At 54.2% G+C, this 26,246-nt stretch overlaps 1 protein-coding gene across 1 annotated transcript in view; it reads left to right on the top strand.

The window, feature by feature from the left end:
• FSTL4 (follistatin like 4) overlaps window positions 1–26,246 on the top strand; it is a 334,585-nt gene that overhangs the window by 290,874 nt on the left and 17,465 nt on the right. Inside the window, exons 8-12 of the mRNA XM_008142339.3 lie at window positions 11,991–12,111; window positions 20,416–20,577; window positions 20,969–21,103; window positions 22,017–22,043; window positions 25,462–25,580. Of these exons, the coding sequence (XP_008140561.2) occupies window positions 11,991–12,111; window positions 20,416–20,577; window positions 20,969–21,103; window positions 22,017–22,043; window positions 25,462–25,580 (564 nt within the window). The remainder of the gene's footprint in view (window positions 1–11,990; window positions 12,112–20,415; window positions 20,578–20,968; window positions 21,104–22,016; window positions 22,044–25,461; window positions 25,581–26,246) is intronic.

The raw sequence follows: 26,246 nt of genomic DNA, 5'->3' as shown, positions 1-26,246 counted from the left end.
CCATATCTGAATGTCAGTGCCAGCACAAACCCGGTGGCTGCTTGACGGGCAGATGCTGATGGGAAGTCTTCTGAGCCTAAGACACCCAGAGCGTGTCTGGGGTCTTAGCAAGGGAGGGTAGTGTCCTGGGTGCATGTGTGTGTGTGTCGGGGTGCACGTTTGTATGTACAAAAGCTGTCAAGGTGGGCATCAGCTTTTAGCCATGTGTGGCCTGTAGTGATTGGTTCAGAACCAGAACAGGTCTGCCTGTGTTTGTCTGAACAGCCACGGGCCTTGCTTGATGCTCTATTTAAAGACACCAGAAATAAAGGCTGAGGCAGAACTCCTCTTAATGCACTTGCCATCAGTTAATTAAATTGAGTGTGTTTCCCTCCCTTAAACATGCCTCCAGCACCAACTCAATTGCATTTTTACTTTGCACAGTGAGGTTAGCAATTTGGGTAATTGTGGGTGCAACTGGAGATTAATGGCCCCTCGCTACCTCCCAGGAAGCACTTGCTGCTCGTGGTCAAGTCAGCAGCCCACACACAGGCAGGGCTCTGAGCTTCTCAGAAACCCCCATGTGAGGGTACAGGGCAGCACCAGCCCCACAGGGGTCCTCGGGCCTGATGCATGCAACCACATTCTACACACACAAACACACACAACACAAGTACACACATACATACACATAAACACACACACAACACATACACACACCTATTCACACATGTACATATGTGCATGCAGGTGTATGTGGCTCCCCCGCCTTAGGAAGAGGAGGGAGGCAGCACAGCCTGCCAGTGAAGGGCACAGACTCTGGGGGGTCAAAGGTACCTGGGTTTAAGTCTCAGCTCTGCCACTTACTAGTTGAGTGACCTTGGAAAGGCCACTTGACTCCTTAAGCCTCAGTTTCTTCCTCCGTGAAATGGGTATGAATAATAGTCACTGCCTCATAGGGTTACAGTTGCAGATTAAATGAGAAGATACATGTGACATTCTTGGCATAAGTGTTCCATGCTATTATCGCTCTCCTCCTCCTCATCATCATCATCACCATCATTATTATTACTATTACTGCTGCTGCCAAACAACACCTTGCATCCTGAGTGCCCAGCAAGCAGCCAGCAGAAGCCTTGAGGCTCCCCAGTCAGGCAGCTATGCCGCTGGGCTGCCCCTGCTGCCTGTCCTCGGGACGGGACAACACCATCCAGTCAGTCTCAATTCAGGCAGGGAGACGGACAATGACCAGCCACCTCCTGCAGGTCCAGAGCTGGTGGGTGAACTGTGTGACTTCTCTGAGCCTCTGGGGACATGGGGATAAGGAGGACCTCCCTGCGGGGGCATTTTGAGGCTGAAGATGGTGACACGACTAGCCAGGTGCCCACACAGCAGGTGTTCTTAAGGAGCAGTCCCCGTCTGGGGACAGAGGACAGCAGCCCTGGGAAGAAGTCAGCTGTGGGGGGACAACCAAGTCCTCCGGGTTCAAGGGGTATTTCTGATGTGGTCAGGGGAGAACAGCCTAGAAAGGCAGCCCTGACGGGGCAAAGATCAGGGATTGAACAGCTCCTAGAGACTCTCAGCATACAGCGTGCCAGTGCCCGCCCCGCCCGCCCCCGCCCGCTGCAGTCAGAGATGGATACGGTCCCCCACGTGGTAATTAGCGCCTGGCACAGAACACTGCACAGACCAGGAAGCTGATCAGCCTACAAAACCCAAGGCGGGAGCGGAGCGAGCATGGGGAGGTGCGGGCCTCCTTGTTTTGTCATTCGGATGAGACATCTTGATTGGCAACAAAATATTAATCACTTTTTCACTACTCTCTTAATGAGACGCTTTCATGGGCAACAAAATATTAATTTGTCTTGTCTTATCTGTTAAGAATTCTGTTAATGAATTCACTCACAGGGCCATTACAGAATGCCATCCTAATGACACATGTAATTAAACTTTTCTGACTTGCAAACACCAAGGATGCCTCGAGCATCAGAATAATATTTGATTAGAAAGTAAATGTACCCTCTAGCCCGGAGCCGAGTGGGAAGGAGCCTCTCGGATTCCCCAGCGATCAGTGTCGCTGTCACAAGCATTCATGAGTCCCGGGTGTGTGTGTGTGTGTGTGTGTGTGTGTGTGTGTGTGTGTGTGTCCGTCCAGATGGTGCAGACGGAGAGTCATCCTCTGGACTCACATACTGTGAGCTGGTGAATCCAAGGCCTGTGCCAGAGCACAGAGCAAAGACACCCTCGGCCTCAAGGGGGCTGAGACATGAGAAGGCAGAGTTACAGGTTCCATGTTACAAGGAGGGAGCCGGTTCTGGGGGCCGGAGGAAGGGGAAGTTCTGGCCCAGGTTCAGGGGACAGGGATAAGCAAGAGAGGAGTCTGGGTGGGGGGCTGGGGCCAGAACATGACAGGCTGGAATATTAGCATAAAGGATCTTGGCTGTCCCCACAGGCAGTGGGATTCGTAGATTTTAAATTGGGGGGGTGACCTGGTCAACTGTCTCTTTGACCATGAGCCCCTTCCAGCCTAAGATTAAACATGCACCCAAGGGGAACCCCAAATAAGTGGGACCCAAAAATGGGAGGAACCAAGCTCATGCTCTGGGAGTGTGAGAGGAGCGGGGTTAGGGGTATTCCTCCCCAGTAGTGCATTCAGCGTGGGGCAGTGCCCCAGGCTGCCCGGTAGTTCAGGCAGGACCTGGTGTGCCTCCTGGGGCTGCCTGAGCCACCCACCCCTTTGCAGGAGGCCCCCGCTTGCATGAGGGACCCCTGCCTCCGCCACACCAGGAAAAACACCGCCCCCAGCAGAGCAGCATCAGGGACCGAGAGTTCAAGGCCCAGAGGCAGGCGCTCCCAGCAGAAGGTGCAGCCGGGAGCACGCCGTGGCCGCTGGCAGGGGGTCTCTGGAGTGTGCCGCCTCCTTCTGTTTGTTCCATCAGAAATCAATAGTTTCCACCCCCACACCTACGCAAGCTAACAAAGGCTGCCTGTGCTGTGTTTGCTTCCTGGCCAGCTGCCACTGGTTTCTTCACTGAGGCAGTCATGGGTCTGGGCGCTTCAGACCGGCCCTGCGGCCTCCCACTTTAGCTTTCAGGACATGACCCACTGCCCCCACCTCCGAAGCTACGTGGGGGCAAGGCCATGGCACCTCCCATGGCACCTCCCAGAGCTGGAGCCCAAGCTCGAGGGTGCTGTCCAGGAGTGGACCTGAGCTGGCGTCTGACAGAGGACAGACGCTCACCCCACTGTGGCCCGCGGGCAGTGGGCCCGGCCCTGCTCTGTTCAGATAGCACAATGTCAGGTGTGGAGGGCACTCGGTCCCAGGGCCTCAGCCACATCCCCATGGGCTTAGCCTATCGTCAGGAAGAATTCTGCTTAGGAGCTACTGAGACACCTGTCACTGCAGGCACCCAAGAATTGGAAAGGGGACCAGCTGGGTAGCCAGGGAGGACTCTCCCAGCCCTGAAGTCAGTCAGACAGCCTGAGAGAAGGAGCGTGCTTGGGTGCAGGGGCCTGTCAGACACAGGAGCCCTGCACATAAGCCAGGAACACCCCGATCCCACCCAGGCACCCACTTTTTCACCTGGACCACAGAGCCCTGACTTTCCCCCAGAGCTGCCCCTGCAGCCCCTATCTCCTGAGGGCTCAGAGCTGGGCTTTGGGGACCAGGGTGGGGGCCCATCTCAGAGGCAGATCCATAGGCCCCTCCCCTACCCTGGCCTCCAACCTAGGGGTTCTGGGGGTCCCGGGGGAGAGGCTGCCTCACTTTCTGCAGAAACTGAACATGCAGTCCATGCTAGGCCTCAGTCCTCCATCCAGACCAAAGGTACAGCAGCCACTCAGGGTGGAGTGAAATGACTGTCCCCAAACCCAGTTGCACATCCTGCCTCAGCAATGTCACTGCCCTCCCTCATAACTGCCTTTCTCCCTGTCCCTCATGATGCTCTGGGACAGGAGAGCTGCCCATGAGGAGAACAGAAGCAGGGAGAGGACATCCCAACGTCACAAAAATAGCTGGCCAGCTGAACCCCTGCTGCTGTCTCCACCCTCAGTGTGGGCAGCTCCACGCCCAGGGGGCCCGGGGCCATGCTGCTTTGTGCACGAGAAGCATCTCATGTGACGCTCACAGAAACTCCAGGAGGCAAGGGGGTTACGTAACTGACAGGGGCCAGGAGCTTGCCAGGCCTGCAGCCAACCTGCACACCCAGCCGGAGCTCTCTGTGTGCCTCACTCTTGGGACATGACCCGCAGCACCCAGCCTTGCCCAGGCCTCGCTCTGGGGCCAGCTGGGCTGCCTCCTGCTCCAGCAGTGACTACTGCAGTGCCCGGGCCCCTGGGGATGTGTCCCCGCAGATACAGGCCCATGTGTCTCAGTAGCCTCTGACCTCTCCCCAGCCAGGAGGGGAGCAGAAGGCTGCGACCTGCACCTGGGATCGTTTGGCTGGGAAATTCTCAGGGAGAGGCAACATTTTTCTATTGTATTCTTTAAAAAAAAAAAAAGCCTACAGCAAATCCAGTATATTTCAAATGACTTGAAAGAGCCACTCTTTTTTTATTGGGTTATTGTGTTTTTTTTCCATCTTTCACCAAATCTTGCTTTTTGGGGCTTTCAGATGTCGGCAGGCGGAGCTCAGTAATAAAAGCAGAAAAACAAAACCCTTTAGAGGAAAGTATTCGTGGCAGTGTTTGAAGGATGTGTTTAAAGGCTTGCTTTTTTTCCCAGGCCTAAATGGTGTAAAACCAGGAACAAATAGCTCTAATGAAGCATGTGCTCACAGCCAGCTCCTCTTTGGAAGTGAATTAGTAAAAAGACCAAAGAGAATGATTTAGGAGCTCATGACTCATTTAATTTTTATTGTCTTTATATGATCCAGTCATGAGTCCATTGTAAAGAGATGAGAGGCGTTTGATCAGCACGGAGAGCTGTTTGCAACACGATAGACAGTGGTTGTAGGTTCTGCATTAAAATAATCTCGTTAAACACTTCGGTTCATTTTGGTTTAAAATCTTGGAAAACACTGTATTGAAACATTCGAAGGCCCTGGCCAGCTCTCTCCGGCTCGTGTCCGGCTGCAGGTGGCCTCCTGGTCCCTTAGAACCTTGGATGAGTTCAAGCCACTGGGAGTGCTGGCCAGAGCGCCAAAGAGACGGGGCCAGGCCCGTGGTCCACCAGCCTGTGCAACTCCCGGGGAGGGCTCTGCCCCTCCAGGTACCTCCGCTGACCTTTGCTTTCTCAGGGGCTCCCTCAGGGCCACCGCTCTCCCCTCTCTCACTGGCTTCAAGGCTTCCCCTGTGCTCAGTGACCACTTCTGGCCCCATCTCAAAGGGACAGGGTCCCTCAGGGAAGTTGTGATCCAGCTCCTAGACCCTGAGTGCAGAGCCCCAGGCCATACTGAGCACCTGCCACGCTGGCTGTCCTCCCCAGCCCCAGCAGGACAGCCCGCATTCAGCCTGTTTCGGGCTTTACCTGCTGCAAACAGCACTGCCGTAAGCATCCTTACACACACCTCTTTGCACGTTTGCGTAAGTAGGTCTGTTCTTCAAAGTAGAAAGACTACATATAGGGTGAGCATGTTTTGGGTTTTTGTTTGTTTGTTTTTAATATATTTTTTAATTTATTTCAGAGAGGAATAGAGAGGGGGAGAGAGATAGAAACACCAATGATAAAAGAGAATCGTTGATCGGTTGCCTCCTGCATGCCTCCCACTGGGGATCAAGCCCCTAACCTGGGCATGTGCCCTGACTGGGTTTTGATGGATGTTGTCAAATCTTCCTCCAAAAGGCCTACACTACGTTACACTCCCTCCAACAGTGTGTAAGAGTTTTAAACACCGTATCAGGAGAAATTTCCTGATTGCAAGCCTTCTCGGTCCCTGAAATGAGCTGTGGAAGAAAATTTAATTAAATCCTCCCTGGAGTGTTTCAAGGACAGCATGAATGGCAGCCGCTGTTGTTGTGAGTATGGTCCAGCTTAGAGAAGCCGGTGCCCTCAGTAAGGCCCTCTCAGCCTGGAGTTCACGATCCATCTCTGAAGGCGTGTTGCACTTTGCCCAGATGCAGGCAGCAGGCTCCAGCAGTCTGGAGCTCAGTCTAGTGCCTGAGTCCCTCCCCCGCCCCAGCTGGCCATGCGGAGCTGATGGGCTAACCATCCAAAGCTCTGTTCAGGGACTCAAGCCTGCAACTCGGGCCCCATGAGCTGCCACTCCCCACACGATGCTCTGGAGTCCTGGCCAGTCAAGAGGTGTCTGCCCTCTGGCCTCTGAGGACAAGCTGGGGGCTCAGAACTGTCTCGGACGTGAGCCTTCTGCTGCAGGTGCCCAGACACCTGTGCGTCCTCAGGCACTCAAGTTTGTTCCCAGGACAGATGCTCAGCGTCCACACAGCTGGGTCACAAATGCCCTGTTTGAATTTTGGTGCCAACTACAAAGTTAGAGACAGCATTCCATGCAAGACCACCCTCACTCTGGCAAGTTTGGAGATTTCCCAAAGCTACCTTCAGAGTCCGTCATTTGCTAGAAGGACTCACAGAACTCTCTGAGGGCCGTTACACTCGCGGTGACAGTTCATTACAGGGAAAGAATACAGATTAAGATCTGCCGAGGGGAGACACCCCTGGGCAGAGTCCAAGAGGGTCCACCTGTGAGCTCCCATTGTCCCCTCCCCTGGAGTCGTGGACATGGTACTTTCCCAGCATCGACGTGTGACAATGTGACAGAGTCCTGCCAGCCAGGGGAACTCACACAAGCCTGGTATCCTGAGGTCACTCACATAGGCCCACATGGCTGACCGCTGGCATCCAGACCCTGGGGAGGCAACACTAAGCCACTTGGCCCAGAGCCCCCACCACTTTGTTAGACTGTCCGGTGGTGGAGAAAGCTCCCCGGCCAACAAAGGCCTCCAGAGCACCTCCCAGGAGCTGAGGACACAGACCAGACCTCTCTTCAGGTGCTGTTACTTCACCACCCTTCCCTTCAGGGCTCCCCAAGAGACAGCACACTTGGCTGACACACCTCCATTCATTCAGCAAATATAATTGAGCACCACGTGTGCACCAGGCACCAGAGAGTGCTGCACAGGAGGATGAAGTGCCTCCCCTTGACACTCAGTCATGGGGAGACTGGCCACAGAAACCCGTCAGCCAGCAGCCGCATGCTCCCTGCACTCCCGGGGAAGCCAGGAGCCCTCCCCAGGGGCCGGCTCTCATGCCTCTGGCTCCCTCCCCTGGGCCTGGAGGATGGGCAGGAGGACAGACCCACTGAAAGGGACTGTCCATGGCCGCCCTCCCATGGGGACTCAGCCGCTACTCGGGGATCATTTCCAGTTGCAGGGACTTTCTAAAGAGGACTCTGGGCAAGAGGACTGGTTCTGCAGAGTGGCACGTCTGTCTGGATCAGAGTGGTCAGCTGTAGAGGGCCAGTGGGTTGGAACGAGCATGCGTGTGCTCAGGTTTACTGCGTGTGTCCACATGGAAGTTTGTGGCCACCAAGGGTGCGTCTGGTCCTTGCTTGTGTGAATGCAGACATCTCTGAGGACTGGCCATCGTCAAGGAGCTGCTATTGCCCGATGATTGGGTCCGTGATGCTCAAATGTTTGTGCAGATGGGAAGCTCAGGTTCGTATAATTCTGGGGGCCAGAACTGAACCAGCATGGAGGCAAAGACCACCTCCTTCACTCCATCTTCCCCAAAGAGAGCCAGGGGTGCTCCAGAGAAGGGCACGGGGTTGGAAAAGCTCTAAAAAAATGTTTCTAAGCTGAGTTTTAACTTGTAGCCTTGACAGTATCATTAACCCAAACTCTGAAACCACTCTGGAGTCCTTGTGCTTAACACCTAGTCACTCGGTATTCAGCACGGATGGCTCATTTTCGTGTTACTTAGACCTGACTCCCATGCATCACTATGACAACATCCCTCATCTCGCCTCTGCTTAAATATAGTTTAATACGTAAGTCTCATTTAATTGCTTTCTTTATTAAGGGCAGATACTTAGAAAATAGCTTTTTAAAAGGCAAAAACCAAGTCTTTAAGTAAAATTGTCTCTTTCCCAAAGATGGATGTGCATCAATACAAAGAATGGTCTAATCTGGCATCTGTTTATTGCTAGAAAGAACCTTGATTTTGCTAATACATTTCTATGCACCAGAACAAAAAAAAAGCCATCCATAAAAAGACAATTACAGAGATGCAATCAAGCACTGATGGCAGTGTGCAGACATATCTCAGAGAGCATGCAGTAGAGTAGGGATTGCAGGTTCAGTTTTATGTGGCTTCTTATAAATCAATTTTTAAAGTAATTTCCTCACATCCAATGAGGTAAATTTGATTTCTGTAGTCAGTATTCATGTTCCAGAAAACAATATGCACTTTGTTCTATAATTACACGATGCCTATTATTTTAGCCTAGAGACATTATTTTATTACAGAGCCAGGTTCTTCCCAGAGCCCAAATCACGGGCTGGTAATGAGTGAGGTGCTCGAAGCGGAGCCCGATGCATCCCGCAGCCCTGCGTGTCCTTGAAGAGCTGACGCACACCCCTCCGCACCGGCACTGACTGAGCGCCCAAGTGTGCCTCCGCTCCACCCGGGAGCAGTGAGGAGAAGCGGACAGAGGTTAAAGGGCTTTGTTAGGGGCTCGCCAGAAGTCACCCGTCTCTTGGAGTCTGGGATGGGCTCTCCCATCTCTGCCTCCTGCTCCTAGTCGAGCCTTCTCTCCAGTCAGTATCAGTGGGTCCTGGCCAGAGGGATGCAGCGTGGAGAAGGAGACAGGGCAGGAGGCGGGGGCGAGATGGAGCCCAGTTCTCTGCCTTCCCGACCGGACCACCTCGTTTTGACCCATGTGACTGGAGACATTTGGGTGGATGGGAAGGCAGGAGGTGGGCTCCTCAGTGGTCAAACCCAAGGAGCCAGAAGGCAGTCCCTGCAGGAATCCTAGCTCACGCTGCACAGTCCGCTCAGAAATGCCGGTCCCGCGGGAGGTGCTGGAGACACTGCGTGCAGAGCCCCTGCCCGCCCTGTGGAGCTCACATTCCGGGGCCGGGGCGGGGGGGGAGGGAGGGGGCACAGACTGCAAACCAGGCAAATACAAAGAACAGTGTAAGTGGTAGTGAGTGCCAACAGAGAAATACAGCAGGAAGGAAGGCGGGGGGCTGGGTGGGGGTACAGAAAGGGTGGCAGGTAACATCTGAGCAGACTTGAAGGCGGGAGCAGGCCAGGCCGATGGGTTGCTTTTGGGGAAGAGGGCGCAGCAAGTAGGAAGCTCCTGAGGGGGCAGGATGCCTGGCATGTTAGAGCAACAGCGAGGGGCCCCTGCTGGAGTGGAGTGAGGAGGAGAGGGGAAGAAGTTGGGCTGGGAGAGGGACAGGAGATCATCCCTGCAGACCCTTAGCCTGAGGCTCTGGGCTAGGAGGGCGTGTGGCTGTTTCTTGGAGGTCCCTGCCTCCCCCCAGAGGGAGATGGTGCCCTGGCCCCCAGGGTGGCAGTGGAGGTGGTGAGAGGAGGTCACATTGTGCTGTGAAGGAGGCAGGACTGGGCTTTGGTTTGGTTTTATGGCTTTGGGAGGGGGCGGGGAGGGTTTCTGAGGATTAAACAAGGTGATATATGTCACACTTCCTGGCACAGAATTAGCTTTTAAAGACTGTGGCATCACTCTACACTGATCTGTGCGAACCTCGGCCTGGGGCACTTCTCAGCTGGAGGAATGCTGTGCTCCCACCCCATGGAGGTGACAACGAGCCCAGGGGCATCAGGGGCCCTCCCGTGAGGAAGGGCTGTGGGCACGAAGGCTCAGGAGGACAGTGTGGAGGGAATGAATGCCAGGGGCCCGGCACGGGGCCGCCCTTTGGGAGGGAGCTGCCCTGGAACCGCCCGATGAGGTGCTGAGGGGCTCCCCAGGTGGTGCCGCACCCAGCTTCCCAGCCCACTTTCAAGATGCCATCCCACCACGGGACGCCAGCAAAATATATTTTCCTCCAGATTTAGGCTTTGACACAGGCAATAGCTTAGACCAGAAATATGTCAGCCCCAGAACTGACTCACCATTAACTTTTCATAAGCAACTCAGGTATGAACCCTTTATGGCTCTGTTATGACACAGGACAAATCAGCTATCTGGTGCTTTATTTTTATTATTGAAGCTTCCGCAGAGTGATAGGAGTGCGGCTTTCTGAAGCAGAGCAAACGTTTCAGAGAAACTCACAGGGCTCCAGCAGCGCTCTCCAGTGAGCTACTCCCCTGGGGGCGCTGGGGGCGTTATTCCCTGAAAGCTGGCTGCACGGTCCACCACCCACCCTCCCCTCTGCCCTAACGGGGCCTCTTTCTGAGCCCGAACCCCCTCACTGGGCTAGTTCATTGGCCAGAAAGCATCTTTAAAGGACTCGTGAAGGTTGTGGGCGGGCCCTCTGGAGTGGGAGCAAGACAGAGGGTCAGCGTTTCGAGGAGCAGGAGCACGATAGGAACCAGGACCCGGAGCTGCCGTGTGGCTGCCCTTGGGCAACCCTTGTGCCCACGGCCTGTGGCCTCTCCTCCCTCCTGCCACAGATTGCTTCTGTGGAAGCCGGGGGAATGGCAGGAGGACGGGTGGTGTTGGCTCCAGGGAGTCAAGAGGAGTTTTGCATCTTCTGTTAATAATGACAAGAAGAGTAACATCCCCACGTATGTCACACTCTCCACAATGGAAAACGTATTCACAGACACTTTCCTGCCCCGTCTCCCACACCTCATGAGGCAGGCAGGGCACAACTTGCAAGTACAGGCACCCGTGCCAGAGGGATCAGGGAGCGTGCAGTCCATGACAGAGTTCAAGCTAAAACCTAAGTCTCTGTCCCAGCGCTGGGCCCATCACTTCACAACCGGCACGGCACAGCCCTGTTTCTAACCAGGGAGCCAAGCCCTCCTCAGTCCCCTCAGCTCTGAGAACCACACCTCAGAGATGTCTGGTCGCTAAAGCCAAACCTGATGAGGGGTCCCCCTGAAACACCGGGTAATTCTGTCTCCCAGCCTGTCTGCAGTTGGGCTGGACCGGGCCAGCATTGCGCATGGTTCTGCTAGAGAGAGCACGGCTGACCGAAAAGGCCCTGGGCGAGTGCTTTGTGCCCAAGCGCTCACAGGGGCCTCTGACCAGCCAACAGCCCCTCCCACCCACCCCTCCCCTACACACTAGCCCAATGGGAGCCCACATTGTGAGCTGCAGAACCACGGGGACAAGGCTTACTGAGTGGTATCCCATGGACCACACACACACACACACACACACACACCTTCACTCACTCAATCACACCCACATCGGCCCTCCTGGCTCTCTTTATGCCCTGCCCTTTGTTGCTGTTTGCCCCATTTTCCTGAGAGTCTTAGTTCTTTCCTCTGGGTTTTCCAGACCTCTGCAAGCTGCCTGAAATTATTTTGGTATCAAGGTGGGATCTAAACCCGTGGTGAGCAAAGCCCAGCCCACAGGCCAAATCTGCCCACTGCCTATTTGTTTACATAAAATGTCATTGGAATATAGTGGCACTGCTTAATTTATGTATCATTATGACTGTTTTCGTGCCACAAGGCAGGGCTGAGTAGTTGACAGAAACTCTGTGGCCCACAAAGCCAAAACTATTGCAATCTGGCCCTTTAAGAAAAAGTTTGCCTACGCTAAACAAGGCGCCCTCCACGAACAGGTGGGCAGGAGCCAGGACCCAGCCAATAAACAGCAGGGCAGGTGAGCCCAGTGGAAACTGAGAGGGAGCTTGCTGGGGAAGGGTTCAAGCGCGGCCTTCCCCAGAAGGTGGGCAAGGCCCTACGTGGATATACGGCTCTGGGCAGGCGACACGGGACAGCGGGACAGCGATGCAGGTCCCGCTGCCCCAGCCTGCACAGCCCCGCAGGCAGCTCTGCTGAGCAAGGGGACGGGCGGGAAGGAGGCCTCAAAGCTGCAGCATTTCTGTTTCCCTGGAAAACTGGGAGCCCTGCCCCTCCTTCCCAAGCTACTCAGTAGAGAGGCCAACCACGCTGCCTTCCTCGCCCCGCACAGGACTTCGGAGAGGACAGCTCCCTCTACATCACCAAGGTGACCACCGTCCACATGGGCAACTACACCTGCCACGCCTCCGGCCACGAGGAGCTGTTCCAGACCCACGTCCTGCAGGTGAATGGTTAGTAAATGGCTCCGTGCATGTCGTCCCCTCAAAGCGCTCCCCAGATGCTGCTCAGAACAGCCCTCCCTCTCCTGTAGTCTGTCTTCTTAAAGGAACATCTGACCCCAAACACCCCATCTCTCTCATAAGCAAAGGGGGCAATGGGAAAAAGGGCAGCGTCCGCCAACTGATTTTGGTGTTTGGCCTCACCCAAAGCCTCTCTGAGGAAACGAATCCTGGTGCGAGGGGTGAGTCCTGAGGCGCGTCAGCCTCCGTCACCCTCCGCAGCTGAGGCCCCCAGGTGACAGGGCAATGGCCGGCTGCTGTGTATGGTCCTGGCTCCAGAGAGAAGCAGACACTGTCTGAAACCCACCGCCGCTTCAGGCAGTGTGGACCCGTGTCACTTACCCAACTGGGAGGCACTGTTTCCTCAGCAGCTGGTTCCCATCTCCCTCCCTCAGAGGCTCAAGCAGCCTCAGCTGGGGCCAAGCCCAGCCCACACCTGGGCAGGCCTGGGAGGCTCTGTGCTCCCCCAGCTCCCACCCCCCCCTGCCATGCTTGCCAGGACTCCTGGGACCGGGAAGAAATAACCCCTCCCGGGGACAGCAGCAAGTTGCAGCAGCCATGTTTTCTGAGCACTTGCTCTGGCCAGTCCTGTGCTTACACGTCACATGGACGCTCCCAGTTGGTATACTTTAACCCACGTATGGATGAGTCTCTAGGCGAGGTCACTTGCCTGGGGCCACACCATGGGCAGGTCATGTTCTAGACCCAGGGCGAGTGCTCTGACCCCAACCTGGCCACGCCAGCCAGCAGAACAAACAAGCCACTGTCTCCCCACAGTGCTGTGGCGGATGAGCACCCTGGGGAAGTCAGACTCGCCCAGCCAGACCCAGCTGGGCATCATTCCTATCACCCGGCAGGTCTGAGCGGGAGTTTGTGCGTCAGGGAATCGCTTAGAGATTCCAGACTTCTCTTCCAGCCAAATACTATCAATAGCATTGGAGGAAGCATGCTGGGACCTCTTTATCTGTGATCAGTTTTCTACCTCATTAAATGTAGAAATGGGCTTGGCTGCATGACATCTGGGCTAGGCCAGTCAGGTGGCCCTAGCTCCCCGAGCCCTGAGGTCCCTTGGGCTGCACTGACCCCCCCCCCAGGCACTTGGGGTGGCATTTGGGGCCATGAACCAACTCCCTCATGGGAGCAACATGCTCACATAGGCCAACTGTGACCTCACAAGGACACAAGTCCACTTGTTCTTTAAGGCCTGCTGACCTGGGAATAAGAGGAGAGGTGGTCAAAGTATTCCAGAAGTTAAGCTTGCTGTGCTGGACTGAGAGGGAAGCGTGTCCTGTGTGGGGCGGTGGGGAGGTGGTGTTGAAGGTAGAGTGGTATGGAAGACACAGTAGTAACCCTTGCAGAATATCTCCCATGCACCATCCCTGTTTCAAATGAGGAACCTGGGGCTCAGGGACGGCAAGCGATTTGCCCAGAACCCCCAGCCCTACAGTGAGTAAGTGCAGAACAGATCTTGACTCCAAAGCCCAGGCTCTTGAGCCATGCCCTCCCCACCCTGTCGAGGTATGGTGCTGTGCTATTGGGGAATCCAGATGTGGGGTGCAGGTGCAGGGGCAGGGGGACCGCAGGTCAATGTTGAGCTGCTGTGGGTGTGGCAGACCCGAAGGGGTTCGTTTTCCTGCGTGCATCAAAGCCCAATAAGACATGCACAGGCGTTAGTAGCAAAGAAAGGAAAGGTGTATTTAAGGAAGTAGCACCCAGCTTGGAGACACAGGTGAGCTGGTGTTCTAAAAACCTGGTTCCCTGATGGCTTCTAGGGGATGGATTAGAGAGAGAGAAAATCGTTAATCATCGAAACTAAAGGAGTTAGGGCTGGGGGGCCCCACTGATATAGGTCAGGGCCAAGGTGGGGGTGGTTCGTCTTGCATTTGGTCCTGATGTCAGCCAGGGAGTTGTTCTGTCTGGTTACGCAAGAATGTGGTCAGTAGGGCCAGTCCACCTTCCTGGGTCTGGGGCTGAAGCATAACTGAGGGCAAGGTGTTATCTTTAGTTTGACGGAAACTCTCTTCTCTTGATCAACAGAACTGAGGCTTTGTTCTTTTCTCTGAATATTTATTAAATTGGTTGGGGTGACATTGGTCAACATGAACATATAGGTTTCCGGTGTGGGTTTCTGTGTATTGCACCATGTGCCCACCACCCAAAGTCAAATCTTCTCCTGTCACCATATATTAGGGCTCCCTTCTCCCCCCACCCCCTTCCCTCTGGCAATCACCACACTGCTGTTTGTGTTCATGCGTTTCAGTTTTATATCCCACATAGGAGTAAGTCATATAATTCTTAGCTTTTTCTGACTAACTTATTTCACTTAGCATACTGTTCTCAAGGTCCATCCATGTTGTTGCAAATGGCGCTATTTCATCCTTTCTTATGGCTGAGTAGTACTCCATTGTGTATATGTACCGCATCTTCTTTATCCAGTCCTCTATCGCAGGACACTTGGTTTCCATGTCGTGGCCACCGTGAGTAATGCTAGAGTGAACATAGGGGTGCATGTATCTTTGCAAATATATGATTTCGAGTTTTTCAGGTGTGTTCCCAGGAGAGGGATTGCTGGGTCACATGGTAGCTCTGTTCTTTAATTTTGGGGGGAACTGCCAGAATACTTTCCGTAGTGGTTGTACCGGACTACATTCCCACCAGCAGTGGATGAGGGTTCCCTTTTTCCCACAGCCTCTCCAACACTTGTTATTACTTGTCTTGTTGGTAATGGCCACTCTAACAGGTGTGAGGTGGTATCCATTGTAGTTTTGATTTGCATTTCCCTATTTGCCAGTGAGTTGAACATTTTATATGTATCTATTGGCTGTTCATCTGTCTTCTTGGGAGAGGTGTCTGTTCAGGTCCTCTCCCTACTTTGTGATTGGGTTGCTTGTTTGGTGCCGAGTTTTATGGGTTCCTTATATATTTTGGAAATTAAACCTTTGTCGGTTTGCAAATATCATCTCCCATCTGGTTGGCTGCCTCTTTGTTTTGTTGTCCGTTTCTTTTGCTGTGCAGGAGCTTTTTAGTTTGATACAGTCCCATTCATTTATTTGTGCCTTTCCTTCCCTTGCCTTGGGGTCAAGTTCATAAAATGTTCTCTATGACCAATGTCCATAAGGCTTTGTTCTTTAAGGCAGTTTGACGCTGACCAGAACCTAATTGTCCTGAGGGCTTAATGATGAGGGAGTGGCGGTGCAGTGTGTGCAAAAGTGGAGGGATCTGGTTGAAGGAGGCAAGTTAATCCTGCTGCGATGAGACTGGACAGAGCTGGCTTGAATTAAGGGGAAAGCCGTCTTAAAGAAACGACGCTCCTGTATGGCGACATGGGCTGCACACTGTGGGGAACAGGGGACAGGACCCCTGCCTCGTTCATCTCTGTCCCAGTGTTGAGCTTAGACCTGATCAGAAACAGCTGGCCTGGCGAGAATCTGAGGAAGGACCCGCTGACAGTGACTATAAGGCCCAGTCCCTGCCCCCAGCAAGACAGGAGCTGGGGAACTGCATGGCTGGTGTCACCAGCTCCGGGTGGGGCTGAGCAGGTCACTGTGCACACTCTCGATGCTGTTCGGGCTCCCAGGAGGCTCGCAGAGGTGGGGGCCTGGGGAGCTTTGCAGGGTGTGGCCTGGTGCCAGCGAGTAACGTTGGGGCAGGAGGACCTGGGAGGCTGAGAAGGCACTGCTGGTGCTCAGGACGCGGAGCGCTGCGTTTCTAAGGAGCCCCCTGAGGAAGGGGTGGAAGGCGGCAACACTCACCTGTGGGATTTGTTCCTTTCCACCATCCGAAGCTTGAAAGATGGCCCTGAGCAGCTTGGGTAGAGTTTGGTGCCATTGCCCAGCAGGGCTGCTGGGGGTCCCTTTGGGTCCCCTGCAGGTGGCAGGTGGCCTGTGGCTTACTCTAAGGCAGCGCTCGGAGGAGAGAGCCATGTTCTGGGTCTGGTCCTCCAGCTGGGATCGCCTCAGAAGGGAGACAGGAAGGGGAGGAGGATGAAAGGAGGAGATGGGGGCGGGGTTCAGAAGGTTCCACCGGAGCAGCTGATGTGCTGGGGAGTTTGTGTGTGGCCTGTGGGCCCATGAGACAGATGCCACTCCTGGGAACAGGAGCTGGGCTGGGGGCTGCTCCATCCTAGGCACAGGGCAGACCCAAGCTGCCAGCACCTCTGTCAAAGGGTCAAGACATGAACGCTGAGCCCGACAGACCTGGGTTCCGTCCTAGTGCTGGTACTTCCTTGACATGCAGTCTTAGGCTAGTAAACTTACCTGTAAAATGGGAATGATAACAGCACCTCCTGCCTCACAGGCCTGATGAGATATGATATATGGAAAAGCCTGATAAAGATATAGTTCAAAGTCCGTGGTAGGAGATCTCAGTGGATCTCCTAGGTTGCCAGGGGGCCTAGGACTGTCTGCAGGGCCCCTTTCCACTGCTGCCCTCCCTGTGCTTCCGTTTCCTCTACACCAGTCCTTCCGGAAAAATAGGGGAGACCTAGCCACCCAGAGAGGGGCAACAGCAGCCACCTGTCCCCGTGATTTAGGGTTGTCTCGAGCCATATTTTACTGTAGTTGGTGGACACAGGTCTGAGCTAGTGGCTCCTCAAAGAGCTTCCAACCCATTATACAGATGGGAAAATTAAGACCCCAAATGGGGAGCTGCTCACTCCCTGGTGGCAAGAGCAGGACCCCCTATATGGGCTGGGCCACCACCTTCTGAAGCTCTCCCTCCGTGACTCGGCCTTGACCTGGGTGGCTAAAGGAATCCCTTCCAGGAAACTACTGCCTCTCTCAGATTATTAGTATTACTTCCCCATAGACCAGGCCTCCCAGAGATGAGGCCCAAACACTGACATGATTTATAACTTCATGCAAACCTCCCGCACTGCTTTCATCAGAAGGAGCAAGAACTCCAGACATAAATGATTAATCCATTAAATTAAAAACACCCTTGACCTCCCCACCGTTCAGACAAGTAGAGATTCATCCCCCAAAAACGCAATAATCATCTCCCGCATCTGCTGACTTCTCCCACATGGTGCTTTCGCAAATGTGCCTCTTACTCGAGACACGTTTGTGCTCCTTCCACCTCGGGAGTGACCGGTGCTTCCAAAGAACGCGGGCCTTTGTGTCAAGTATTCCAACGTTTTCACTGGAAGGCTTGGCAAACTTTTTTTTAATGAAGTTGTTTACACAGGACATATTAATCTCAAATGATTTTTAGTGCACAAATTACACAAAAGAAGAGGGGAGGTCAGGGCAATAAAAACCAAAATCAGTCGGGTCCTTCTTGCCTTGCTGCTGGCAGAAAGCTGATCCCCCCTCCTCGGGGCAGGCAGGACGCTTTCTCCGTAGCAGGACTTTTCTGACAGGGCCCCGTCCAAGTGGGGCTCAAGGGCACCAGGTCTTTGATGCCTCCTGCCCGGGGCTCTCCTCAGGCTCTGCCAGTCCTGGCCGGAGGCTGGGCCCGGAGCTCTGGCTCTGGTAGGAGGCCCAGCTTCTGCCCGCGGTGAACAGGCGCTGGCTCAGAGCCTGGGGCCCGTTGCGCCGACGGCAGGCTCCGTGGTGCCTCATCCCACGTGAAGGGGACAGTTTGGTCCTGGAGGCAGTGGTGAGCTCCCACCCAAATGACAGGGTCATTTTCCTTAACATCCTTGTGCTGGCTTTCCCCTTAGCAGGTAGTCAGGTCAAGGCAAGATGAGCTTCTCAGTGGATCTCCTAGGTTGCCAGGGGGCCTCGGACTGTCTGCAGGGCCCCTTTCCACTGCCGCCCTGCCTGTGCTTCCGTTTCCTCTACATCAATCCTTCCGGAAAAATAGGGGAGGCCTCGCCACCCAGAGAGGGGCAACAGCAGCCACCTGTCCCCGTGAGTCCACCCTCCATGCATACAGACACATACATGCACTCCTGCACAGTGAGCTGGCCCTGCCCACCTCCCCCCATGCTCCAGCCCCGTGAACACTTCTCGCTTCCCCAACACGCCTGGCCTCCTGACTCCCCGCCGCACACTGTTCCCTCCCTGAGAATGCACTCCCCCCCACACACACACACACTTTGAAGCCAACTCCCCCTTATCTCTCAGATCTCAGTGTCGTCATCACTCCGTTCATTCCGCAAAGATGTACGGAGTTTCTTTTACATGCCACTCACCAGCTGAGCATAGACGCATAGCCACGAACAGGCCAAACTCTCTGCCTTCATGTATGTGTCAAAGGGCGAAAGGTACTAAGGAGGAATTTTTTTAAAACAGGGATAAGGAGAGCCAGATAAAAGGTGGGGCTTTAAATATGGCAAGTGAAGGCCTTACTGATGCCGTATGGAGGGGAATGCTTGACCAGAAAGCCGGCGTCTGTGGGCAGCGTGGGAGAGGGGCTCGGCACGGGGACCTGTTAGCGTTCCCTTCAGCTGTTTCCCCAGAGCCGCACAACCCAGTCTCTCCTCAGTGTTAGGGTCGCCAAAGGAGGAATGCACGAGGCCAAAGTGGTGAGGGATTATAAATTTATTAGGTCATCTGGATACCAGACGGGCTGAGCCCCAAAATGGCACCAGCACCCAAAGACGGGGAGTCAGAGTTTTTAAAGGGCTCTAGACAGGCTTTTTCTAGGCGGTGAATTCTCTGTGCAGGTCTGGATTCTGGGAAAGTCCGGAGGGGAGAGATAACGGTCTTAGCAAGTGGAATGTCCATTGTGAAGTGGCCTAAAGGTCAGTTCCCAGGGGAGAGGGTATCGATTCAATTATTTGACCAGACCTAACATTCATACAACTCCAGTCTGCTCCTAGCCGCTCCCCTCCACCGCAGCCCAGGGTGAGTGGCCATGAGTGAGAGCTTGTGCACTCACCCTGTGAGAGGGTGCCTGGGTTTCTGGCAGACAGACTTCCCGCTGACTTTCACAGCCGGATGTTACGTGGGCTTCTCTCCCTAGCTCTGCTGCTCTGTGCTGGGGGCCCCGGCATGGAGTTGAGACCCCACATTCCTCAGGGGGAACCTTTGCAGCTGAGAGGCCCCTCCAGAGTCCCAGCCACTGCCCTTGGGAGCAGGGCCAGCCCGTCTCATGTCTCTGCCCTTCCTATAGTCTCAATGTGGCTTCTTCTGTAAATTCTTGGTTATAAGATTTTTCTTTTTTACTGATGTCCCCGTTTTCCCCCAGTCATAAGAAATCTCTTCAGCTAGTCTTCAGGTGGTTATTCAGGATGATTGCTCTATATTTTAGTTGTAATTCCAGTTTGGTCCTAGGAGGAGGCGAGGGTACCTTCCACCTCCTCTGCCTTCATCTTGCACTGGGATCTGGGATGCTGTCTCTTATTGGACAATAGGAGCTTCCAGATAAGTAGTTGCCCACTTCAGGAAGAATCCATCCCCCATCATTCCAAGAGAAGGGTGAGGCTTTTGTTTCATTCAGTATAATATCCAGGTGCCTTTACGTAAGCTCTCACGAACCCGTGTTGAAAGTATGTAACGTAAAATGTGTGCGTAGGGCAGAGCCCTCAGTTCCACTGAAAATGGTAATTATTTTATCTCCTGGGCCCAAAGCTGGGGGTAGGATGGAAGGTCCTCCAGACAGTCTCCACTTCTTCCGGGCACCTCCCCACAGACAGCCCAGGTAAGAGAAGCCTGCGTTCCATGGAGGGTGACGCCTTGCCCACCCGTGCTCATGTGGTGAGTGGGCCGGGCCATCGCCCAGCCCCGAGCTGGACTGCCAGGGCCCGCGGCCGAGTCAGAGTTAAGGAGGGCACACTTGCCTTTCGCCCGTGTTCCAGGGATTGAGAAGGGGAGCAGTAAAAATGACCCACTGGAAAATCAATGGATTGCCCCCGAGCAGGGATATAATGAGTAGCCCTGCCAGTCAGCGCTCATAAGTGCTTTGTGAAGCACTTCCTGCAAGAAATGAGCCTCTGTCCAATGGCTTTCTGATAACAGAAATAATATATCTGAATTTTATTCATTCAGAAATAAATGTCAGTGGCTATTGCTCTTCACATGTAGCAGCTGAACCACATTAAATATTTGGGTGTCTTTCTGGTCATATTTAGAATAATGATGAAAGCCGTGAATTACAGGGTAGGAAGCCTGACGTGTTTGTTGCCTGCAATCCATTTTATAGCTTTCTCTTAGGGCGTGAGTTGCTGAATAGGATGATTGTAAGCTGCTTACGAAGGGAAGTGCGGAGTTGCCTCTCAGCTCACCTCCCTGGAGCAGGGTTTCGGGGCTGGACCCCAGGCCCGAGGCCAGGTGAGGGCCTTCTCTTACCGACACCGATTCTCACCCACAGTGCCACCAGTCATCCGCGTCTACCCGGAGACCCAGGCACAGGAGCCGGGGGTGGCGGCCAGTCTGAGATGCCACGCAGAGGGCATTCCTATGCCCAGAATCAGTTGGCTGAAAAATGGCCTGGATGTCTCAGCCCAGATGTCTAAACAGCTCTCCCTTTTGGGTAAGAACCGCCCTCCGTGTCTGTGCTATTCCCACCAAGTTCAGGCTGACACTCTCCCCAGGATGGAAATGAGAGGCCTGAGTTCTCAGTCAGATATGTTGGAGTGAACAGATGTCGCCCCAGACTGCTCTGCTCTCTGGGCTCCCACAGTCTTGTGGGCTTTCGGAGGGCAGTGACGAGCGGCTGTCCGTCAGGTCCCAGGTCACCCTCAGTTCCTTCAGGTGTTCTGGCCCTTTGTGGGTGAACGTCCGGGATGTTGGCTACCCTCAGCCCTGCTGAGGGGCTCCGTGTTGTTAATGCCAACACTGTCCATAGTTCTGTGAGCAGAATGGGGAGGGTGGAAGTGGCGTCCTGGCTGAGCGGGCCACGCTGAGCACTGTCCTCTCTGCAGCCAATGGGAGCGAACTCCACATCGGCAGCGTCCGCTACGAAGACACGGGGGCGTACACCTGCATTGCCAAAAATGAAGTGGGCGTGGACGAAGATATCTCCTCACTCTTCGTTGAAGACTCAGCTAGAAAGACCCGTGAGTCCACGCTTGCCTTTGAGCTCTTCACCGAGCTGGTGGGATGTGCGGGATGTCGGGGCGGGAAGTAACTGACCAGGGCCAAAGCTGTCAACCACGAGCCCCTGAAGACAGGGTAACACCCATATCCATCTGTGCTCAAACCTGCGGACAGAGGGCGCCCAGAGGGGAGCACACCTTCCCTGGCCACCTGGATGACTCTAGAAACATAGAGGAACTCTCTGGACAGCAGACAGAGCCAGGACCATAAGGAAGCTCGCATATCCTGGCCCCAGTTCTGCTTCCTACCTGCCCTGGAACCTCTGCCCTCATCTACAAAATGCCCCCTACTATCCACCCACCAGGGGCCGCTGTCCCATGTGGCCCAGGGACTGGCTGTGCACACCGACCTTTATCCGGGGATGCCGCCCACCTGGGTGCTAAGGGTGCTCTCCCTGGTGGCCACTGCTCCCCAAGTGGGTCTGCTGCTGTGACTTCAAGGGCCTGGGTGCTGGCCATGGTCTCATTCCCTCAGTCACGGGCTCCAAGCTGAGTCTTTCCCAGCACGGGAGGTCATCAGAAGTGTTTCAGATAAGGAGGATCCTAGTTGGAAGGCGGAGCTCTCCTGGAAGTAATCCTGCACGTCTGAGAGAGAGGTAGCTCCCTCTTTGTCATCTTGGGAAGTAGAAAACCCCATTAGCTTCTGGGATTCTGGGACCTGATGTCAAGGATTCATTCAGAATTGAAAGGGTCCTGAGACCCGGAGGCGTTTGTCCATGTGCACAGTCCCCCCGTGGGCAGGCAGTGGTGCTGTTCTGTGCACTCGATGGCAGATGGTCTCGAACTGACACTGTGGGGAAGGTTCTCACTCTGCTTTCTTCTTCTTTTCCTCCCCTCCGCCGGCTCCCGCTCTCCCAATTCTCCGCGGCTGCAGTTGCAAACATTCTCTGGCGCGAGGAAGGTACCAGCTCACGCGTTCTGTGTTGTGTCTGTGGCCACGTGTGTTTGTAGTTCCAAAACAGGCCATCTTTCCATGAGCACCAAACAGTCCCACAGGCGGGGTTCACGTGCCAAATCAGACCGGAGAGGGGGAGGTCCAAGTCCAACTCAAGTGGTGCACCCTGAGAAGCAGCTTTCAAACCTCCTAGTGTCTTTAATGGTCACCAATGCACTAGAATTTAGAAATGGAAAGTTTCCATTTCAAGCTCATTGAAACCTCCACTGAGGGGCCCACTCAGCAGGGGCTCCTGATCAGATCCAGGCCTTGAACTTTTCTCCAGCGGCTGGTATTGGTGTTGGGGTTTAGTATATACTCTGAGGAAATGCTGAAGGAGAAAGCTATGGTGATTTCTGTAAATATATATTTGTTGACATGTATATTTTTAAATGAATAGACTTTTAAATTTTGCATTAGCAAACAATCTTTAAACATTAGAGTGGGCCATACAAAATTGCATTTTTATACATCAAAGCTGGCCTACTATGGACAATTTGATATGGTTCAAAAAATAGCAGACAGTTGACTCTGGATGCTGCCTGACCCTAGCTCCTAGCCATGAAGCACGCAAAGAGCTTTTGCTCTGCGTCTTTCAGAGGTGGTGTTTTTCTTTTCTTTTCTTTTTTTAATGTATTTTATTGATTTTTTTACAGAGAGGAAGGGAGACAGAGAGAGAGTTAGAAACATCAATGAGAGAGAAACATCCATCAGCTGCCTCCTGCACACCCCCTACTGGGGATGTGCCCGCAACCAACGTACATGCCCTTGACCGGAATCGAAGCTGGGACCCTTGAGCCCGCAGGCCGACGCTCTATCCACTGAGCCAAACCGGTTAGGGCGAGGTGGTGTTTTTCTAAGGAGGTCACTGCAAAGGGACCCAGAGGATGCAGGGGGCCCTGGGGGTGTGAAGCCCAGCTAGGGAGGCCCACTTAAGACCCATGTGGCCCAAGGGCTGGCAGGCGCTGCACTAATATCAGACAACCCAGCAGCAAGCACTTCCCATCGTGCCTGGGCAGCCGGCCGCTGGTACCCGTCACCGCTGAGACTCAAGGCCGGGAGATAGGGAAATGCAGAGGCCAAAACAGAGAGGCAAGCTGCCCGACCACAGAGCGCTCTCAAGTCTCCCCAGGAGAAATGAGATGATAGCACACAAAAGCAAGGAAAGCTCCTTGGTGCCCCCTTAGTAGAAGCTAAGCCCAGACAGAAGCTTGCGGGGGTGCAGGGGAGGTGCCTTGATCATGAGGCTGGGTCTCCTGTGAAGTCGATTGTTGAGTATTTGTTTAGTCTCATGTTGTATTGCCAACTGTGAGCAAAGCACTGTGCTCAGCCTGAAATGTAGCTACAGCTGCAGACCCCATGGGGATTCTATTAAAGCCTTCAATCTTACGGTGGTCCTTCCGACCATCAGTTTTCTGAGAGGCCCCAGGAGGCTGTTCCTGGGGTCTGCTGTTGAGCAAGGGCTTTGACCCCCTCGGACCCCTAGGTGTGAGTGAGAAGTTTGCCAGGGGAGAGGGTACAGAAGCAAAGGTCCTGCTGGGGGCTGAGACCCGGCACTCATGGCTTGTCTGACTCTCAGGGGCAGGCTGCCCAGCACCCAGGCTCCCCTCGGCAGCTAGGCAGATACTCCTGGTCCGTGCCAGCTTTGAGAGGCGGGGTCAGGCTGTTCGCCAAGGCAGGAACCCTCTTGCCTAGAGCCCTTCTCAGCACAGAACCAGAGGTAGTCGAGGCTGCTTCATGGACTCGGGGACCTCTGTCCTCACCGGGAGCCACAGGCACTGGTGCCGTCACCATGGGCCTGATGCCCCGAAAACTGCCTGCAGAGTCATTGGAAGCAAATGGGGTGGTGATTCCTAGTATTCGCCTGACTTGTTGTTTTCTAACTCACTAAAAACTTAGCCAGACAAGTTTTTAAGAGGTGGTGTTTTGCCGAAACCGGTTTGGCTCAGTGGATAGAGCGTCGGCCTGCGGACTCAAGGGTCCCGGGTTCGATTCCGGTCAAGGGCATGTACCTTGGTTGCGGGCACATCCCCAGTAGGGGGTAGTGCAGGAGGCAGCTGATCGATGTTTCTCTCTCATCAATGTTTCTAGCTCTCTATCCCTCTCTCTTCCTCTCTGTAAAAAATTAATAAAATATATTAAAAATAAATAAAATAAAAACAGGTGGTGTTTTTCTAAGGTGAGGTTACTGCAACGAGACCCAGAGAATGCAGGAGGCCCTGGGGGTGTGACATGCAGTTACAGAGGCCCACGTAAGAGGCGTTCAGAGTTCAGGCGGGGTCCACCCATGCACAGCACCCTAAGCAGAGACTCGGGCTCTCTAACCTGGCTCCCTGCAGAGCCCTCTGTGCGCTGCACATCAATGCACTGGTGCGCTCTGCATGCGAGGAAAGAGTTCTCTGCATATTTATTTAATTTAATATATTTCATTTTTTTAGAACTTATAGAAATCTTTTTATTGTTCTACCTTCAAAATATATGAAAGAGTGGGGAGAAAGTGGGAGGAAGAACTCCAGCCTTACCCATCTCTGTGCCAGGTTGGCCTTTTGTGGAGAGGCAGAGTGAGGGGACACTCTGAGCAGGGGCTCAGGGTCTAACCCCAACTGTGGCACAAAGGCAGGTGGCCTCCTTGGACCTCAGTTTCTTTGTCTTTCAAATAAGGAGGCTACACTAGCTGGTGGTCCCCAAGGCCTTTTCTTCCCAGACGGCCGAGCCCTGGGCCGGGGTGGGGGCAGGCAGGCAGGCACAACCAGCTGTGGGCTCTGTCACCTGGCGCGAGCTGCCACAGGGACACCGCTGGGGCAGAGGTGGGGCCCGCAGTCCTGAGGGAGGCGTTGGCCGGCACAGACAGGCTGGGACTCCGTTTGGACCGAGGAGCACCTGCCACAGCATTCTGAGGGCCCCACCTTCCAGGAAGTGGAGCTGCTCCTAAATGTGTTCAAAATAAGAGCCTTTGCTTTGGGGGATCCTCTCATCCATCCTGAATTTAGTGGACAACGTACAACCCAGGGAGGCTTTGCCCTTCAGAACAGGAACGGTCAAATGTATGTCAACGCCACGGCCGTCGTTTATTTGAAAACCTGTGCTGGTGGCCAGCTCTAGTTGTCTGTTGTGCATGTCTGGGAGGACACCCGGGGACTGCAGAGCCCTCTGTGTGCTGTTCTGATGGACAGCCCTCGGGGCACCTTCTCCCATGCTCCCCATACCACCTGCTCATCTCACCTCGCCCACCTCCACCAGGACTCGCACTGCGTGCCTGCACCCGATGCACCCGAGCTGCGGTTTTGTGTGTGCCGATGTGGCATGTGACCTCACCACTGGGGGATGGGGGGGAGCACGGTAGCTGCTGGAGGAACATAACCATGGCTGTGTTTGCTCCTTCCAGGCCTCAGTGTGGGAAACATGTTCTATGTCTTCTCCGATGACGGCATTATCATCCTGCACCCCGTGGACTGTGAGATCCAGAGGCACCTCAAACCCTCTGAGAAGATCTTCATGAGCTATGTAGGTTCCCACGCCCAGAGCCCTTCCGCATCACACACGGACAAACTCCTAAAAGTCAGTCTTTCACCACGGGTGCCATTTGATTCTTAAATTCCACCTACTACACGTGGTGTGGTTCCAAATTTGTCCCAAGGCTCAAGGAACACGAGGCTGAGCATGTAAATGCCCGTTCCTTCATCAGGCAGCCACGTCCGTGCACTAAGCCCGAGGGGAGGCCCAGGCCTATGAATGGGTTCCTGGCCTCCCCAAGTTCACAGCTGCCCAGTAGGTGCTGTTAGAGGATGTGGAAGGTGCGTTAGAAATTGAGGTGAGAAGACCCCTGGGACACGTGATCCCTGGGCTCCGTTTTGCAAGACCTCAGTGAGGGCAGTGGTCAAAAGGGCTGGCCTAGAAGCACAGAGGGAGTGAAGAGGTCATTGTAATTGTCCAGGTGGGAAGGTGGTGTCCTGGTTAAGCCAGTGGCAGTGGGAAAGGGGAGAACTGCATGGACTTAGAGCTAGTCACAGGTAAAACCACAGGGGACCTGAGGGGAAGCCTGAGTCTTGCTAGCAGGAGGATAGTGCCAAACACCCCATGGGAGGGTTACAGTGGAATGACCCTCTTTCTACTGGGTGAGGAGGAAGTTGGTGCATCTTCTCTCGGCCTCTCTGCTGGGTTAGATGTCCA

The sequence above is a fragment of the Eptesicus fuscus genome, chromosome 6, assembly GCF_027574615.1.
Source record: "Eptesicus fuscus isolate TK198812 chromosome 6, DD_ASM_mEF_20220401, whole genome shotgun sequence".
Taxonomy (NCBI): domain Eukaryota; kingdom Metazoa; phylum Chordata; class Mammalia; order Chiroptera; family Vespertilionidae; genus Eptesicus; species Eptesicus fuscus.
Note: the sequence above shows the minus strand (reverse complement) of the source record. Positions and strands in the feature narration are given on the sequence as shown.